Source organism: Anas acuta, chromosome 2, assembly GCF_963932015.1.
Source record: "Anas acuta chromosome 2, bAnaAcu1.1, whole genome shotgun sequence".
NCBI classification, from domain to species: domain Eukaryota; kingdom Metazoa; phylum Chordata; class Aves; order Anseriformes; family Anatidae; genus Anas; species Anas acuta.
In genome coordinates this window covers 22396886-22417811 of record NC_088980.1, presented here as the reverse complement: position 1 = coordinate 22417811, position 20926 = coordinate 22396886, and the positions used below count along the sequence as shown (strand labels likewise).

General features: G+C 39.9%; 1 protein-coding gene across 5 annotated transcripts in view; it reads right to left on the bottom strand.

The window, feature by feature from the left end:
• Window positions 1–634: 634 nt before the first annotated feature.
• FAM171A1 (family with sequence similarity 171 member A1) overlaps window positions 635–20926 on the bottom strand; it is an 87420-nt gene continuing 67128 nt past the window's right edge. For all 5 annotated transcript variants that reach the window (XM_068673857.1, XM_068673856.1, XM_068673859.1 and 2 more), the window contains 3 exons: window positions 7948–8064; window positions 5356–5470; window positions 635–4723 (listed from right to left, as the gene is read on the bottom strand). In XM_068673857.1, the coding sequence (XP_068529958.1) occupies window positions 3022–4723; window positions 5356–5470; window positions 7948–8064 (1934 nt within the window). In that variant the 3' untranslated portion in view covers window positions 635–3021. The remainder of the gene's footprint in view (window positions 4724–5355; window positions 5471–7947; window positions 8065–20926) is intronic.

The following is a 20926-nucleotide window of genomic DNA, read 5'->3' as shown; positions in this document are numbered from 1 at the left end:
GAGTCCAATATATTTTCATGACATTCATAAGCTTTGTCATTACAATCTTTTGTGTTTTTCCCTGTTAACACTTGCCATAAAAAAAAACAAAAACAAAAACAAAACACTAAAACAACTGCTTTTCTAGGTTAGAAAACTGCTGGGTTTTCTGGAACTGCTGACATCTAAATTACACTTTGTTCTGTATATTTTAGAACCTTAATACTTGCTTCATTGTGCAACTGTAAAATACATACAAACAAACAAACAAAGTCTTCATATTTTCCCAAAGTGTCTGCCTTGATATGTTTTTGAAAAGTAAAAGAAAGAACTTGTCACTGGACTTTATGATTAGACAAGCGTGTGTACAATAGACATGCTAATCTCAACCCATAATCTGATCTGTGTTACTCTTCCAATTTCATTTAGCATGTGGCTCTGATGTGCTGGATATAGTGAGACATATTTCATAAGCTATGTATTCTGCAAAATCAAATTCAAACTAGTAAAGGGCTGGTGATAACACAGTAATAAAAATGCTGTTTTAAAGATTTGCCAAATGCCTACATTGTGTTTGCTCAAATGTATTTGCTGTGTTAGGACCACAAATTATCAAACACTCAAACCATGTTTTTTGAACATAAAACCAACACAATTAAAGAAACAAATCACTGCAATTTAATAGCAATAATCTCACTTTACAACATAATAAAGGTGGAAACTTTGCAAAGGAATCTGAAAAAGAGACTGTAATTAAAAATGACAGACTTAAGATAACAGAGCTAAAATTAAATAGCACAGTAATTCTAGTAGGCTGAATTTTTAACCATAATGTTTATTTGACACCGCATTCTGATTAGTAAGTGACACCGCATTACCAGCACTTACTGATATCTCATAAACACTATTCCTTTAAAGCAGTATTTTGCAGCTCAGTGACCTTGCACAGATGGACAGTAAGTAACCCACCCCCCAGATCCAGCTCACATGTGGTCAGTAGCAAAATTCCTAAACAGAACAGGAAGACCTGGAATGCACGTAACCACTAGAAGGCAACATACAGCTAAAATGGTGATTTCAATATTTAATGCACTCCACAAATACTATTTATTTCAAGACATATACCACTGCCAAACATGAATCAAAGCAAAACAGAGGTGGTGTAGCTTTGTAGATGGAGAGGATTGGGATTTAGGGAATTTGGATTCCATTCCTGGGTTGAGCCCAGACTCCCAGGTAAGACATTCAGTAAAATGGAAATTACGACACTGGCCTTCTACAAAAACCTTGACATCTACTGGAAAAAGAAAAATAAAAAATAAACCAACAAAACCAATGAATGTGAGTTGGGGCTTATTATTTAATATTAAATAGGAACTATATAACACTTTCTCTAATCACCTTAGAGACTATATAATAATTAACTTTATTAAGTGTGGCTGCTGCTAATGCTGCACAGAAATAATGAAACATGATAAACAATATATATGAAGGACTTCACATGAGCAGAAGTCACATACTTTTTCTTCTTTGAACCCAATTCATGCTGAAGTCAGAAGTCTCACACGAGAACTGGTCCCGCACAAAGCAGACAAAGAGGGGTACGGTGATACTAGGATTTCATTTTGAAAGTCTTCAGTGATACGTAAGCAAACAGTTCAGTATTTACCAAGACAGAGAGGATGCTTTTCTGAAAAGGGGTCTATATTTCCGTATTGGCTGATGTTGATGAGAACTGCTTAAGAAAGTTTGATTGCTAGTAAGTGATATACATGTGAGTATGCACAGCAGAAGAGTAAACCAAAGTATTTTGCTCATTAAATAATATAAAATAATGTGATGACCACTAATAGAGGAAAAAAATCCACAAAGATTTTTTTTGCAGTTTATTTTCAATTATAATTTTTGGATAACCAAGCAGCTCTGTATGGAGAAAGCACAGAAGAATAATTCTGGCACTTTTGGATAGTACATTTTTTTTTTTCAAAAATTTTTCTAGACACATTCAGTCCATTTGCTCGGTCTATAATTCATTTTATGAGCATGATTAGCTCATATTATTCCAGAGGAAACTAACAATATATACAGTCAATGAAACTATCTTCTTGCCTACTCTGGGCCCTTTAAAATGTCTTCTAAGTCTACCCTGGCTAAACAGAATCCACAATATACATGATAGCTACAGAATACACTGTATTGAAATGAGGAATGCTCAGCACAAAATGGGACTCTTGGCATGCAGCTTAAAATAAAAGGTAGAAGTTCAGAAGTTTATAAAATCCCAAATGGGGTCAATTAAAAGGAGTTAGCAAAAGAAGGGACTGTTCATTGTTACTGTAAAAAAGGCACTTTGAGTAAATGGGACCAGAATTGGAGGAATCGTAGTCGACACAAAGTTCAGTTTGGTTTCATAAAAAGGCTTCAATGCTAAGGGATGCTACTCAAGTTTCCTGCAGTTTTACATTAAAATAAATTGCTGAGTAGTTTATAATAAAGGACATAAAATGTTTACAACCAACTTGTAAAATTAAGAAAAGCATAGTATAAGCAAAATATTACTAAAAGCAGCAATGCATAGCCTTTCATTGAGATAATGCACAATTTTGGACACCATGTGTCAAACTCTTGTTTTTAAGATACTTTCAGTAGCATTATCAACATAAAAATGGCCTACAAAACAAAAGCTTTACCAGCTCCCATTCATAAGGAGATTGAGGTCATAAACCAACCAAAACAATTTGTCAGTATTTTCAACATCCTGGATGACCAATATCAAGTATATGGAATAACAATCACACTCTTTGTTCAGCTATCTCATTGGAGGCAGCCGTTTAATCAGAGGAATGATTTTAATTATTTTTCTAACATTTACACAGTAATGCATTTAAGTTCTTTCAAACGTTGCTCACCACAGTTTGTTTTTCTCTTTTCTCTCCACCAAAAAAAAAAAAGAAAAAGAAAAAGAAAAAAAAATCAAGCACTTCCACAGAAAGAATATTTGGCAATTTTATACTCCACTGAATTGTGGATTTTCACAATAGCTCACTTTAGATTGAAAGTCATTAGTGGTCTTTCCTCTCGTTTCTGCCAAGGACTCTTCTTATCTTCCCCTTGGTCGTCTTCCTCATCCTCCTCATCCTCCTCCTCATCTTGTACTGATGTTCCATGTTCCGGACTAGTTAATGGCTCTGGTTTGGTATCCACAGTTCTCGTCTCCTCCTGCAGGCTGGGCAGCTGCACACCACTCCTCTTACTAGTGCCTTCTAGGAGGCATCGTAGAGCATTGTCCTCAGGGCTACAGACCGCTGTTCCACACTCGCTGCCGCTTTGGTCCATATCATCCAAATACACAAGCTGTGTGTAAGCTGTGCTATCTGAAGCCTTCCGCTCTCTCTGCTGGTGCTCTTGCACTGGCGGGTGACTCTGTGGTGCAGACAGATGATCTCCTCTTCCCTTCCGTGCAGATTTTGGTTCATTCATGTCAACGCCGGAGTCCAAACTGGCGTCGTTACTCCCGTTCCTACCAGCTCTTTGGAGATCGATGTATGAATGTCTAACGTGAGCATTTGAACGTCCATCTAGAGAAACAAACCAAGCTCGAGGATGAGGCAATGGCTTTCCACCTCCTAATTCCATCAAAGCCTTTTCTGTAAGAAGCTGCACTTCGCTATTCATTTGAGCCAGGGACGCATCATTAAGGGAGGCTGGAATGGAAATAGATTCGGACATGGAAGCGTTTTGTTGGCTCCACTCAGTCGCACCTGCATCTTGCAAATGTTGCTGGGATATTGCTTGGGCAGTCAGCTGTTGGGGCTGTAGCTGCTGTGGGGGGTGTGGAAAAAGCCGTGCGTGGGGGTTAGGAAGCTCAGCTTGAAGTCTTTCTATATCAATTGGCTGGTCGGCTGGGACAACCAGCGGCTGGCTAACATAAGAGTGTTCTCCCGGTAATTTCATGTAGTGACCTGGGATCACCAACGCAGGCAAAACTTTTCTGTAAACACTGTCATTAACTTGGTCAACAGAATTGCAGCAGATTAACTGACCTGGTCGAGGGAAAGATGTAGGTCTTTCGAGGTGATCGACTGAACGAGACATCATACATTCAGTAGGTCTGCAGTCCAGCAGCTCTTTTTCAGGGGCTGAAGGTGTGGGGTATATTTGTTCCTGAACATTGTATTTACTTCCAGTAGCAATATGGTTCATAGATACTTGAATTTCTCTCTCTTGCTTATCAAATAAAGGCTGAGATAGCATAGCATTATAACTTCTCCTGTATTCCTCTTTGACTGGGGACTCGTAGCCTTCAGCCGTTTCTGCAGATTTTCTTGTCTTTAAAGGAAAGCCATCTGCTGATTTGTGGTAGTCTTTTCTTAGAGACCCGCTGGGAGTCAGGTCATCCAAGGAAATCCTGCTCTTGTCTTTCTCCTTGTCAGAGAGCAGTTCCTCTCGGGAGCTGAACTCCTGGGAAGTACTGAATGAGTGTTTGAGCATAGGTGTGTGCATATCTGCTTCTCCACTAGGTGATACCATCTCCATGTGGACGGCACTCATTAATTCCTTTGCACCTGAGTTTTCGGTGTGCCCATTGCTAGCAACAGACAGCCCGCCAGGGAATTCTGACTCACGGCGTGAAAATATCAAATTTATATGGGACATAGAAGTTGCTTGATCCTTCTTAGAAGTGTCCAGTGCTGTGGAAAGCTGCAGTTTCTTGTGATGCTGACGTGGTCTTAAACATTTTCTTCTATAAAAGCCGGTAACAAAAGAAGTTACATATTTATGACTGTTGTACACAGAAACAAGAACAGCAAGTGCGTCTCAATAGGAGATTTTTAAGCAGTGATTAATGTTAGGGGAATCGAGCTTTTATTACATAACCCAACAATTAAAAGCTTATCTTAGCAGCAAAGATAAAATTAAAGAGTAACTTATGTCAACTGGGAAATGTCGCAAGCACCAATTATAAATTGGAGCAAATGCCTGGAGGAGGCATATACAAAATCACACATTAATATACACTTGCTGATATGAGCTTAACATTCATTTTAATATAGGAGTAATTAAAAAGGTTACCGGCAAGTGCAGAACAGATAGAATTACATAGATCTTGGACCAATGCCTATGTTTGATAGAAGGTTTTAGAAAACACAGGTGTGTGTGCTCCATTCAGCTACCATCCTACCAAAGGCAGGGACTATATGTGCTGCGTATGCAACCAGGAACACATTAAATTGATCTATTTCTTTTACTTTCAAGTGCTTGCTTTCTTCTTCTTTCATTTCAAGTACAAAAGTTTAAATACAACAGCTTTCAATTTCATGAGCACAAAAAAGTTTACACTCCTAACATGGCCTAAGTAATGATGGTGAATCTTACCTGCAATAATACAAAAGGAGACACAGCAAGACTAGAAGTATGAGAGCCATCCCTCCTAAAATTGCCAAAAGAAACATTGTGTGATAGCTGGTAATGTCGTGTGTTACAACGGGACCTGGAAGGCCAGAAAAGAGAATTTAGACCTGTAACAACCTGCAAACAAGAAGAGGAACAGTACTTTAAACAGAGAGGGGCATCTTCCCCGGTTATCAGGATGCTAAGTGAGCAACACTGCCACTCAAAGCCCTGGTGCGTACTGGGCAGACCGCCTCTAAAGAAGGGAGCAAGTTGTGGAGAATGCATGTGCTGGTTTTCATGTCTGCAAGTCCAAATAGATCATTCTGTGGAAAAGCAGTTAGTTTCAACGGGAGCATGCATCAGTGATTGCTGCCTTCCAGGTCCTGATGCTGACACAGTGCACTAAAGCTGTCATCACTGCAGAAAAGTCGTCACAGCATCTTCCAGCACTGTAATGCATGTAGCAGCTCTGTGGCTAACAACTCTCTAAGGACATTTGTGTTGCTTTGCACTGAACAGTACATACATTGCAATACAGGATTCGTTGGAAGATGTGTTGGTGCTCTTAAGCCTAGATCAAGCCAAGCCAAGTGGATCTTCAGTAGCTTTAAAAAGCAAACCACTAGTGAAACAGTGTTGTAACTCCAGGTTCCAATAATGCTTAGGAAATGGTCTAACATACAGAGAATGCACACATGTGGACAGCATCTGTGCACAATTTTGCATGTGTAACCCTCCTGGTTTGTAAAATCCTTATCATGATTTTGAAATAAAGGCCCAAATTTCCCTCTGCAGGCAAGGAGGTACGGCGCCAGCTGACAGAGTAACATGCATGTACCGTGAAGGACAGCAAACTTGAGCAACATTAAGGTTCTAGGTCATGAGGTTTGTAAATCCTCATTTGCGGATCTTGAGTGGTCTGTAGAGCCACTGCTAGGAAAGCAAAGCTCACTTCTGTCCATTTATTAGGATAAGAAATTGAATAGATTCATTGAGGAGACAAAATAAGCAAAAAGACATTAGCCTGATTAAAAATAACATCAGGTAGATTATATTTGGGTAATCTAAGTATTTATACATTCTATCTCACGATTACCTTTACATAACTGATTGATACTGTTGTTGATACATTAAGCAAAAAGACGAGAAAAATTATTTGATTTTTTCATGAAAACGTTGCTCCCATTACAATAAAGTTTTAGGAACTCTGACCTAGCCCTCAGAAAGCAGGAAACGTAGAATAAAAGCAGAAATTCTGCCGTACAAGTTAAATTGCAAAGACAAACGTAGGCCTTCTCCTATTAAGAGCTACAGGCTGCCTCCTAACTGAAGAGTTACAGTCCCAGTTTCATGGCTAGTGGAACTTCCCTACAGTCTGTGGCATTTGGCACAGAGCAGTTGTTTTTTCTTAAAGTACAATTATTTTGTAAAATTCCATTAAATTCCATATGATAGTTTATTTTGATCTGCACCTTTACCTAAACTCCAGTCAGCAATGAATCAGATAAATATTCTAGCAGTTTAAGGTAATATACCTTAAATAAAAAGCTTACATAATGTATAATACAGAAAAAAAAAACACTACATAGCATGAAATGACTTCATGGACTATACAAGTAGACTTTAAAAACAAAGTCCTCATGTTAGAGTTTGGTTTTTTGGTTCGATATAGTTTATTTGGTTTGTACAGCCAAGGCGAGAATGTTCTCATTTCTACTGTATTTGGTTTTCATCCTCTCTAAGAATACGAGATTTTTGTTTGTTTGATTGGCTCATTTATAGAGAAGTACCTCTGATTTTTGTTGGCTGAAGAACTAATACTAAGAAACCTGAGGCAGCCTCAGATAGGAAAAAGGAGGAGCAGGCTGCAACGTTAAGAAATCTCCATGGGCACAGATGTAAAACTAACACCTAGTCCAGAGTGACTGCCTGAAGTTGTACAGAGGCTTGCAGATGGCAACCAGTATTTCCATCTATCAAGGCCGCTCTACTGATAAACCTCCTGCAACTTTTACCCTAAGTTAATCGTGGTGAAAATTAATCGGTCACCAAGATGATGCAAAGCCTAAGCCAGAGCAAAATGGGGATCTTCAGGGGAAAAAGAAGTCCAAAAAAATGTTACAATCAATCAGTTCGTTAGTAAACGTCTGACCTGGAATGATGCTGGTTTTAGATGTATCAATTAATTTGGGAGTTTCTGTACAGAAACTTCATAAAACATATTTTTCTACCTACTGGATACCAATCCATTGATGTTACAACTCCCTTCATTTTCTAGCAATGGCTCTGCCAGGCAGTGGTGACAAATGCATCAAAGCAGGAACACTTTAAGAAGTTTCCCATTGAAATGGTTCAGAGATTAGCAAACTCAAAACAACTTTTGACCACAATTTTTGCCCCCCACAGTCCCCAAAAGATTTTAGCCCTTTACTTTCAGATTTCTGTTTTCTAATAATCCATTATTGATCAAGCTGTGGCATCTCAGATGAGGTCATTCTGAAAAATATAAACATTATATATGAATAAATAATTACTCAGTGGTGGACGTATCAATAAAATTCAATTCCATCTTACCTGGGATAGTAGGTGACATGGCTGCAACCCAGTAGCCCAGCTGAGGTGCAATATAAGTCCAAGTCAACTGATTTCCTTCTTGTTGTACAAGGCCCAAACTACTCTTCAGCCATGTCCCTGTAAATACAAAGGTTGTAGAAAGGCATTACAGATATATCTATGCATTCCTCTGCAAATGAGTGGAAAAGCAAACAGTAACCTATCGATGTGCTTTAGGTGTTGTATGCCTTGCTGTGAAGTGGGAGATGGTGCCTTTCTGTCAATAATGCCTGAGGGCTCCCTCAGGCAATCATTCCTGAGGCCTTTTCAGAAGCTCTGTACGGAAAAGTCCTTAAAATTTAGTATAACTCAAAGGTTCAAAAAGGGGTTATAGAACATAATTATTGTCATATTAGATTCCACTTTTTCCAAGAATGATATTCCTGGAGGTGATTATATGTAGACAGCCCCCTTAAAAACTCTATTTCAAGAGACAACAGATCTCTCAGACCACATGAGTTCTCCACACCACCCTTCTATCTCTTGGCAGTGCAAGTGGTGTTCCCAGAAATGTCGTTTTTCCCATACAGAAAAAAGGCTTAAAAATGTTATTTCCAGTAAGTGTAAAAGTAAGTTGTCCCATCACTTTGATTCAGCAATGTTAGTCATTCACAGTGTGTATGCATTAGGGAATGCTGTTTGCCTGGTAACGGATGATGAGTTTTCTAAAACATGTTTCTCAAAGGAAATACAATAATTTTTTTAGACTTAGGAAGTGATCCTTTCAAAATAAGTAGAGCAGACAATATTAAAACCGTGTGTTTAAGTTAACAAAACTCGTTAATAGTCCAGAGTGATGATCTGTATTAGTTGAGAGCCCTTCTAAGATAAGCTATCTTGCAAGAATTGGGCTACAAAATACCTTTATGACCAAAACAGTTGTTCGTCTTTTTTTTTTTTTTTTTTTTTGTCATTTATTAAGACCTCTAATTCTGGAGCTGTTAGAGAAAAAAAAGAATCACCTTGATTTCTAACATATTAAATGTCCGCTTTGGTTTGTAGATGGCGCCCATCTTTTCCTCTTTGAAAGCAGCACAGGATTGCTACACCGTGCACTGCTGAGAGTTAAATAATCAGATTGCAGGTAACAGACGGGTTACCTGCATGGGTCTGTGCAAAAAGATTCCCCAGCTGCAAGAAAACAGGAGTGAGCAGAGGGAAGGCAGGTCCAGGAGGCATTTCCTGAAGCTGCAGCCTTGACTTGGCATCACCAGTGGGGACCGCACCAATTACAATAATGCAGCCTAGACAAGGTTCTTTGCAGCCACTACCAGTACAGCTTAGCTGCATACACAGAAGGAATAAATCCCTTTGAATTTCCATAGAGTAACTCTGAATTTCTACCTAAAAGGCAGGCAGAATGCTGTGTTTACCTTACTCGGCTTCAAACACCCACTTGAAAAGCAAGTTGCACCTTGCACTTGTGAATCCCTTCCTTTTGAGTAGTCTCCTACACGGCACTCCCGGAAAGGTGCTTTTCATCAGGTGTCACTCAGCACTAAGCACGAGCATTTGTGGATGCAAGTCATCTGCACGTTTAGCAGTCAATGCAGAACACACGGAGGAGATACTTTATTTTTTATTAAAAAAAAAACACTGAGATCCTGATGATTTCCTCCACGTTTCTGGGATTATCCACCTGTGCAGACCCTTTCTATGTGAGAATGGCTTTTCTGAGTATTTATTTCCTCTCTGCTATTGATTTTTCCTGAGTAAGTACACCCGTGAAGCCCACCATCTGACTAGTGGCTCTGCATTTGAAACCAACCTGACTTTGTGGCCAACAGGAGAAAGAAATTACTGGCAATTTTTCTCTTCTCCAAGTATCATTTTCAGTCTGTACACAGTAGCAATAATCTGTTATTTCACACAGAAAGTCAGGCAAGATGAGGCTTTTTGATTCACAGTACCAGACAGATCAAAACCTGTATGTGTAGACTTGAATCAATAAATAGTGTATCCGAACACCTTGGTGCAGTCATTACTTTACCAATTTTGGGAAATTATTATTAAGAAGAACAGAACTGAATTGTCCAGTTGTGTGTAAAAGTTTCTGGAAAAACTAGGAAAAGCAGATTCATTTGCTTCCCCAGGATGGCCGTTTTCCCTTCAGATTTTCTACCAATGCACTTTTTTTCAGAATGCATTATAATAACAGGCCTGAACCACAAGCTGAAAAAAAGCCCACTGGGTCACTTCTATCTTGTGCCTACAAATGCCACTTGATAAGAAGACTGTAAGCTTAAATTGCACTTTTATTTTTTATTTTTTCCCTGCAAGATCTGTGGAGTAAAAATCCATGTGGAGATAATGAGAAAACTGCTATCTCAAAAAAAAGGAATATGCACCAACTATTCAAATACACAACTACGTGAAAGAAAACATTAAGATCAGCACACAAAAGTGCTGATTAAAAAAAAAAGGAAGAATGGCAGGGCCTGGGTGATGAACTTACTATTTTTACAGTCTCTAACCCCCCTAAATTTACGCACAGACAAAATACATACATAGGTAGCATAGCGAATTTCACTGCCATCTTTGTCATCTATTTTTATAGTTAATTACCTCTTCGAGCAGAAGCTATTATTGATTTCTTCACTAGGGGGACCTTGTGTCCAGCTTGCTTTACTGGCATTACGCTGCCTTCCAGCGAACACAATCCCTGTAATGCCTCTTTAAAAGCCTTTTGCTCGGTAATACCCAGCTTGCATAATGTGGCGATCAAGGAGCTAACAGAGGCTGCACTCTTATCGCAGTGAGCAGAGCTCAGCTGCCATCCTGCCAACCAAGCAGCAGCTCGGATTGCTCATATTTTAGCAACGAAAGGAATCCCTGCATTTGCAAGGGATGCAAACAATGGTGTCGCCTGCACAAGGTTGGTTGGGTTTCACGGTCGTTTTCTGCTCATTTAGATCACCCATTTTTGCTAACCACCGGGGACACACGAGGAAATGCAATGGTTGGTGTAACACTTGGGAACAATGGAATTTATTTGCTCTGTTATGCACAGCTAGGAGTTTTAAAAACCTAAGAGACATATATCTGATATCACTTACCCTCAGACAGGAGTTAGACGCTTCTGTTAACCATACCTACATGTTAGTCTGTGAGGACAGATGTAAAATAATTACTTTTAAAATGGCACTGATGTAAGTTCCTTCATCAGGGCAATGCCAAGTGTGGGTTCCCATGGGTAAAACAATCTCATTGGCTGCCCTTTTTAACATTTTCCTGGTTCAATAGTTTGCTGATAAACTTGCCTTACACTTCTGCCGTCTCTTACCGATAGTTCCCTAATATAAGAGTATCCTCCCATATGGAGGGATGAGGAGAACGAAGACCTCCATCCTTCACAACAGCAGCAGAAAAACAGGTTTGAGGGGAAACAGCTGAAACACAAAGTGCTGTCTTGTTTCTTTTGTGATCAAGTAGCTGAAAGCCAACACAGTGTTACTGGAGGGAAGTGATGTGCCTGCGGTATTCTGTAAGTCCATTAGGGTGTTCCCAGGTCTCTCTCATACTTCATCCTTCACAGGGACTAACACCCTGGTCACTTTTCAACTCCCAGTAAACACCAAGCAGTGTTTTTGTAACTCTCCATGTGCAACACCTCACTGTAATGACTAATGTTGGACCTTCTACCGAGCAAAAGTCAATCACGTTGTACTTACAGGCTATGCTCTTAGCATTTCAAGCTGCCTTGAGGAAGCAGCAGTTTGCTGCTGTGCAGTGTCAAGAATGAATTCCTTATCCTGTTCCAGGTCCTTCCTTGCAGTTGGAAGCAAGATGCTCTCCAAAAGTGCAGCTAACTACCCGCTGTGTCCTCGTGTACTTGCTCTTGTAAGCAAGAGGGAAGACCGAGGGGCAGTGAATAAAGAACTTCTTCCATTTTCTGTCCTCTCCTATCCACTAGCTTGCAAACGGAATAAAGGCAAGCAGTATTCACTTCTTCTGTGCAGGCAGGATTACAATTGCAGGAGAACTAAACAGAAGGATTTAGGAGGGAACAGAGGTTTTATCTCCCTGCACGGCTAAGTGTTATGATAATTTAATTCATTATTCTCCAAACATCCTATATCATCTACTTCCTTTTTCCTCCCAAGTCAGCACAACTGAGTAGCTCCACTGCTTGCTAAGTTATACACAATGTGTAACAACTACTAAGTAGCAAGGAATACACGATTATAAACAAGCAGCAATACGAATGACTGGATGTAATGGAACTGATCATTTTTGTTCAAGACTGGCTGTGTAGTTCCAAAGAAAACACGCCAATATCTCCTTGGAGCAGAAACAGCAAGTTCAGTAGAGTTTGTCAGCGCGGCACCATTTGAGCCAATTTGTCATCAATTCTTAAAGAGTGTCTGGTGCTTCACGGAAAACTTCTATATATAGAGACAATCTTGCTTATAGATCATTTTTACATTTCTCTTCCACTTTTTCCTCTATTACTGCTCAGTGAAGCCAACACGCTGATCCAGGACTCAAGTCAGGGGAGCTGTCTCCTGGCTCAAGCTAATGGCAGGGGGAAAACCTAGGAGTTTCTTAACTCTTTCCTCACAAAAATTGCATATAGTGTTACTGATATCTTGGAATAAACGTTGCCATTTAACAAAATTATTCTAAAAAACTTTTTAAAACTGCTGCCCAGCATGCCTTTCTACATTTAAGTGAAGTAAAGTACGAAAACTACCATCAATAACACTGCAAAGGATATAAAAAATGAAAGTACTTTAAGAAAACTTCTAATAAAAAAAAATCAGATAAAGCTGAGCTCCATCTGACTGCAGAAATACCCAAATACCAGAGACAGTCTGAAGATTTCAGCAGAGCAGAAGTTCTGCTAGGGTTATTACTCTGCTGCAACTTTGATTGTGATGAGCATGCTTTATTTATCTCAGACAGCTTTTAGGACTTTCCAATAAGGGGGGAGAGGTTACTATCCTAAGTAATTTTAGCAGCAAAAGGTTTTCATATTAGACCTCCATTTTAGCACACATTCTGCACTAAAAACGCCTTTCTGTTATCTAACTTACTTCTCAATCAGCTTGAAAAAAAAAGCACTTTCAGCAAGGAGAGTATCCAGATGGGCAGCTATTGCAGAAAATCCATTATGTAAAACCTGTTCTAGACTATTTCTCCACAAAATCAGGTCAGTGCACGTATGGCCAGCCTGCCCAGAAAAGACACGTCCTATTGTCTTCAAAGATGCTATTCAGTGTGACAGCTTGCTGGATCCAGACAGCACAAATGGGTCTGCTTTTGCAGTCTAGAGGCACGGCGCCTCAGATCAAGTCACTACTTTCATATAATTAAAGCTAGGCTTTACTATTTTAGATTAATCTCTAGTAAAATCAGTGGAAACGTACGCCCCTCTGGCTTCCATGTGTGTGACTGTGCCTGCTGACAATCACACACTGCTCCAACCAAAGTAAATGGCAAACCTCCTGTTGGCTTATAGGATGCAGGACTGGGCTGAATTCAGGCAGCACTGCCACGCGAGGCCATCTGCTCTGGATAGATGCATGTGACTCCTATTAAAGTCAAGAATAAAGGAGACAAATGCCCCTTTTAGCTGGGTGTGCTGACTTCAATAGGAGTTTGCACATTGGCATTCGAGCACCGATCTCAGCCCTCTGGGGAATGTGTAATAGCGCTTAGTTCATATCAAACTTTCTAAGCTGACCAATTCAGAGCCTTCCAGATCATTACCACTGCACTGACTTCTGCTTTCTTTGACTGTGCATCCTTCCTATTGCTGATCAAAACAATTCTGGTCAGTGACAGTCAGAGGAGTGTCGTGCAGCCAGCAGCTTCTCTTAAGGACAGTCATAATGTCTAAATAACACCAGTGTTTAAAAAATATATATGGTAGCTGTGGTTTATTTTCCATAATTTACTTTTACACATGAGCTTTTGTTAAGAGGGTCGTCCACTGACTAAGCACAGTTTGCTTTTTATTTTGGTTCTTTTAAACAACTTGGTGATAGGATCATCCAATCACACTGAAAGGTATCAAGCAGGGAACCAAAGTTGTGCTACTTACACAGCACAAATGATTTCCTTCCAATTGGTTTGGCAAATAAGAGGATTTAATTAGCCAGAGAGCAAATTAACCCTAATCCCATTAGATGAATTTATTTTTATTCACAACATTAACTTCCCCGGACAAAAGATTTTTTGAAAGAAAAGACAGAGGCTTTTAACAGTACTATTTAATAGCGTAGATGTTTTAAATAAATATTTTTTAATGAGAAGTGGTTTTCTTTCAGCACAGCTCTCTTCTGTGATGTCTACAATGTCTTGTAGGAACGTCCTGTTTAAGCAGAGATTCCCATTTAAATGGAGGTGTGTGTGTCAAAAGGCAAGAGCCAGCTTATTATCAGACAGACTGCGGGACTGCAGAGGATATTCAGAACACCCCTGCCAGTGTTTCTAGAAGTAATTGATTTAGACACTTCCAATGGCAATGTTATTATGGAGAGTTAATCAAGGGCGAGTTTTGAAAATAACTTCTTGAAGTACGTTCTGACATACACAAATTGTAGCTTTTCATTCTACCAGCTGAAAGCTGCTTATCAGATTTCTTTTTCCAGCAGAAAATCACCTCTAATCTGCATCTGCATAGGAAGTTTTCCTACAGAAGGATGTTTTTTTTTAGTTTTACTTTTGTTCATTTTATAAGCAGCTAAAAAACAAGGAAATAGGAGGTTGAAAAATTCTTCCTTGTGACTATCGGTAGAGATTACTCTCCTCCTTTTCCTTCCCCCAATGCACACAGGTTTAAAAATTTTCAGTATTTAAGTTAATATTACAATTTTGTGTTTTTTTTTTTTGAGTTGCTAGGCAACATCAAAAAATAAACGTCCCTGCTCTGAGCTCATACCTTCATTATTCTTCCAGTGTTACAGAGTTGGTTACACAAGCCTTCCGTGGCTAAGTCCTGCTACTGTTTAGCAGCACCATCATTATTTGGCGTGCTCTAAGGGAAACACTCTTCTAACCCACCTGGAAGATTTCTGCAAAATCAACCAGTTCAATTCCTGACTAATGTCTGAGAAGCTCTGTAGCTTTTGCAAACTCTATTCATCTTTCCCTCAAATCACCTGTCAAATATATAACAAAAGAGCATGCCCGTTTTTATTTAATAATTTTAATTGTGTCTGGGCAGAAGGCAGAGCACATCGTACAGGAACTGCAAGCATTGTTTCGGTCCCCTCAGCATTTCCTTCCAGAATGCCAGAACAGAAGTGACTTATTAAATAAAAATGACTTCCATGCATAATTCTTGCTTAATAATTATATTTCAAAAAGGAAAGCTTAGTTATGCTTGCTGAGCCACCATCCCTGGTCACTTGTGTACATGAAAGATACTGCCTTTAATCCTCACTTTATCGTATTATTAATCACAGTCAGCTATTGACAAAATTATTAGAACAAGTAATAAGTAAAAGGATGAGGCAATTCAACACACTGCATGCCTTTTCCTTCACTCAGCCTCACGTCACACTCACGGTCTCAGGCTGGCAGTGGAAGCAGAAGCCTGTTGTGATTTATCTACCATCCCAAGGCTGCAGAGCAAGGCTGTCCCAGGGTTTCCCCGTCTTCTTCCAACCCCAGCCAGACGCTTCACACTCGATGTGCCCTCCTGCTCTATGCACTCCTACCTCTATTTCCACCAACCTTCAATTCCTCTCCCACTCAAGAGCGCTTGCTTGTGCGGCTGCTTTTCTCCACTTCCCGAGTTTTGATGTCTATCTTGTCCCACCTTCTACTGCGTGGCTTCTGTAGGTGGAGCTACAGGGCCATCTACACAATACAATGTATAGTCTATTAATAAAACCTGTTCCCAGAAGCAATGCTATTTGTTTCAAGTTTGATTTCCTTGACAACATAATGGTAGATTATTTTCACATAGCAAATTTTGGTACCGACCTGATTCCTTCAACGTCCTCTTAATCTCCCCAAAATGCCCTACCAGCTCTGCTTTGCCACAGATTCCTCTTGCCACCACTCACTCAGCTCAGACAGCACAAGAGGTGGGGACAGGATCAAGGAATCCATTCACATCACTTACACGTGTGAAGCCCACAACAGACATTTTTAAAACAATGTACATATCCACAAACAAACCCGGCTGCCTCCTGTGATCCACTGCACCTCTCCAAAGGACTCAAGATAGAGAAACATACCTCAGCGAGCAACGCTGTGAAGCATCAGGGGAAGAGCTTATTTCTTTTCCTTTCACTGCTGAGGTCTGTCTACTACTCTGCAATTATATCTGCACCTATTATGTAGACATCGTATATGGTAAAAAGCTGGGTTTGGGAGCTGCCATTTCTATGGCAACACACAAAATACGAAATTCTTTAAAAGCAGTTAGTTAAAAACCTGTATTCCTTGGTGTATTTAGTTTTTAAGAATAATCTAACCTTGACATTTAACATAGAAAGGAAGTCACAGAGTCACAGAATGGCGAGGTTGGAAGGGACCTGTGAAGATCATCGGGTCCAACCCCCTGCCGAGCAGGATCACTCCGAGCACGTTGCACACGATGGCATCCAGGCAGGTTTTGAATATCCCCAGAGAAGGAAACTCCACAACCTCTCTGGGCAACCTGTTCCAGTGCTCTGTCATCCTCGCAGTAAAGCAGTGCCCTCGCATATTACAAAATCACAGAATGGAAATGAAATTCAAATCGTCAAGGAACTTGTATCAGCATTGTGGAAGCTTCATCTCCCTGCAGTCTGCAAAGCTGGTTATGCTGCTTGTATTAAAACCAGGCTTTGGGGGCAGAGAACATGTTCACTGTGCTGATTACAGTAATGCATTTTTTGCTGGGACTCGGGGCAATGCAAAAGCCAATTACAGTAACAGTGTTATGCACATCTCTCACACGTAGCAAACCCAGAAAAACCCACTGAGAAGCACATGAAGTCCCAGGTCACGTAAGCAGCTGTATGTAGTCCAAACACAGTCCGTCTGACCTAAGTTCAGAGCATGGACTGCATTATTTTTTTGTTAATTTAGTTCATGTCTATCGTGCAGTGCATGAATATGGTGGCAATCAGAAGTTAACTGAATCCACAACAAAGAGGAATGCATTTTATTTTTAAACTATGAAAAAGTTGTTGTTTCCTTTGGGAGAATTACTATTGCTACCACATGGGAAGTTCAAATTGGAGACTTTTACAAGTCACCTTATCTAGAACTATTAGACAGGCAGACATAACCTGCTACAGGTCCTGACAGGAGCTGCTCCTCTCTTCCTGTAAGTGCTAGGAACATAAAATGAACTTGATCTACACGAAATACAACAAAACCATATTGCAGTCAAGTTTAAATAGGTACCCACAGTCTTTATATGTAAGTATATTCTCACAACTTCTTACGAGCACAGAAAACATTATCTTCATTTTGCTGAAGAAGGAACACGTAGGACATTCTGACTCCACAAAAATCAATGGATATTTTTTCAGTGGAGGCAGCACGTCACCCAATAAAAAGTATCAGACATCCCAATGTATTTAGATATCTATTATGGCATCAAATGCAGCCAGAAAGCACTGACACAGCACAGTGAGAGTACATAAAATATTGCTCTTTATAAAGCTATAAAAAGAGTCCCCCAAGATACTTGTCTCCATATTCTGCTATCACTTTACATTAATACATGGTTGAGCTTTCAGGCACTGGGGAAAATCTCCTCCCCTGTGAAGAAGCTAGCAATTTAAACCCCACAAGGTCATGTCAGCGACGTACACCAAGTGTTTGGGGAGGAGCAGGAACAGAGAAATAGTACTCTGAACTTCATGTATGTTATTGCACAAAAGGGAACACATTTTAAGGAGTGAAGAGACAAAGGGAGGAGGTTTATCTCCTTCACTCCAAGAGTCTTTTGCCATACACTGTTGAGAAGTGTTGAAAATATTTTCCTGTTCCTTGGTGGGATTCAGATGCATCGGTACTGTCACTAAAGAATAAACTTCACTTCCATATTATGTGATCTGCAGTATTTAGTAATACTTTTAAGTCATTCATACAGATCTAGATATAGATCTAGTAGTCTACAGGCAATGTAATGCTTCCATACCACATGGGATGAAAGTGACAACTTGAAATGAAGAGTTCTGGTCTTACAGTTTTGCTCACTGATTCAAATGAAAAATGGACAGCTTAGCATAAAGCAAAAACCATTCCAATGTTCAAATGGCTGAGGAGAACACATCTAACTATTCATAGGCGTGATATTTTGCCCAGCTGGTGGGAGCAGGAAAACATTCAGGAGGTAAAAAGTTAAATTTCAACTGGGATGTATAGTGTGTAGTATTCATTTCTGACAGAAATGGACAAGGTTAGAAAGAAGTCCGGGACAGAAATTTGGTGTATATTGCTGTAAATCCTACTGACATCAAGGCAAACACACAAGGAGGAAGTCATGATCCCAAACATCTGCTTATGGATAAAGAAAAAAATGAAAAGTTTTCAACCACTTCAGAGTTTGGAGGGAAATAAGACAGGACTTAGAAAATGGAAAAACAAAACAAGAATCACTAAACAATCCTGATTATAAAAATGAAAATCCATATCTCTTATGTTCAAAACTGAAATATAAGCACTCTTCCAGTGGTGCATGATATCCAAGAGAGATACAGGTATATCAACAGTGCAGAATGATGAAATTGCATTTTACTGTATGTCTCCACAACATCAATGCACCTGTGCCTATTACCAACACTAAGAATTGCTGCAGAGAAAGGTGGCTGAGTATCTCCAGCACAAGAACAAGGTTGGAAGCATTCATTTGTCCTAAAACTTCTCCAGAGCATAGTTAGATGCTCTTCATTTCATTAATTATTCACAAAGGTATTAGTGCTTTAATTTGTTCACCATGCAGGCAAGGCAATAAGTTTGTTTTGTAATGAAACATCTCGTTTGTAACAATATAAACTAGATGCAGCAGATTGTCTTATCTTGGTGTCAGCCTGCTTTTTCTGGCTGGCTGTTTCATCAGTGTCAGTGGAGCTACCCTCAGCCTTAAGCAAACTATGCTGCTTCTCCCCCTTCTCTCTCCAGTTCTTCCTGGAGAAAAGACAGAAACTGTGGCAATGAAAATACAGACTGTTTATGGTAAACATCCTAAGAAGCCATTAATTATTTTTGGCTGCAGTAATATGCAAATACGCATAATTTCTGTAGAAACTATGAAAATCTCTGCACTTCCAGTCAGATGCCACTGGGTTTATATCAGCACATCATGAGCTCAGCAGAACGTATGCGATTCTAAGAATTGAAATACATTTCTAGTGTTTCTGTCCCTTCTCCACTCCCTCCCCTAAAAGTGAAAAAGTTTTTCTGCTTTTTAGAGCAGAAATTACACTTCCTACAGTAATGATGACAACCACATGGATTCTGAACAAAAACAATGGCTTGAATGAACAAGCGCCCACTGTACTGCAAATACGCTAGAGAGAAGCACTGCATTATTGCCTCGTAATACATTCACAGTTTTCCATCTCTGGCATTTACTCAATTTTCAGATACAAGTGTGAAAATTTAAGCCACTGAAAATCTATTAAGGAGAGACCACAACATAATTAACACTGAAAAAACAGCTCCTGAAATGAAAGCCAAAATCAGAATAATGAGGTTAGAGGCCCTATCCTGAGCAGGCACAGATCCGGCAATGCAAACGTTACACCAACTTACTTGCCTGGTAAACATTTCTCCAGCATGGAGCCATCCCAGTTATCAGCCATCCTCCTCCCTTCAGACTCCAAGCACAACAGGCACGGGGAATGACAGGGTACCACCGCGTTCGCGCTACATATGGCTAGGTTGACAGCCCTTAGGGTGCTAATGTAGCCCGCAAAAGATAGAGTAGCTGCTCTACTTATTAAATTAGGCTGCTCTAATTTAAATTGGTTGGGATGTGGCCAAAATTCTGCTAGAACTGGCATGCTGCAATCGGGGCTTAAATGAGCCTTTGTTCAATGTCTTCGGCTGCATGGAAAGATGCTTACTTCAGCTGAAGTGTGAGCTGGAGCCTAAGCATAACATCTTCAATACCTTCCTCTCCGTGGCTTTGTGAAGTCAAGAGCCCTGACAAAAAATGCTTTTTGTTTAGTAGTCCTCATGCCTTCTCCTCACAACACCTCAAGTACTCCAGCAGTTTGTCATGAAGCAAACAAGGTTGAACTTGTCTCAAGATTGGGAGCCTCAAGCTGCACCACTAATTAATGAGCCCATATTTATCTATACTAACATATACTGCACGTAACAGTGTAACTAGCTTTTTATATGCAACAGTAAAAACACATCTTCCATTGTAAGAGAGCTTTGGAGGCCTCACCAAAGGGGCATGGAAATTTGGCCATAAATGAGAAAGCTCCGTAATCAAAATCAGAGCCATTTTACTAGCAGTGAGTATCTAGCAGTGAGACATGCTACGGTTGTAACGCAGCTGACAGGAAGGATTAGGGATGGACTGCTCCTTGTGGAGAAGGCAAACATGAGCCAGTCTTACCAGCCTTTTCTTGAACAAGGGAAAACAAAACACTCTCTAGAATCACAAATCAAAATCAGTGTCAGGCAGAAAGTAAAACTTACTGTTAGGGGCACCACAAGAAAACCAACATTTCCCCAGTTAAGGGGAACCCTGAATTCATCATCACACTCTTCTTCTACTGTTCAATTTTGTACTGTGTTCAAACCTACTCTTTATTAAATCCTACTGCTGTACTCTCTAATACATCTAATTCCTGACAAAGGATTTAGCAGGAATGCTATTTAAAAAAGAAAAAAAAAAAAAAGGCTTTTTCAGCAAACAGAGGCAGGAAGGAAGCAAAAACACTATTTCCCCCCTCACCTCTCTCTTACCCCTTCCCCCAACAGAGCGGATTCAGGCTAGTTCTCCTTCTGGATGTGATCATAAACTGGC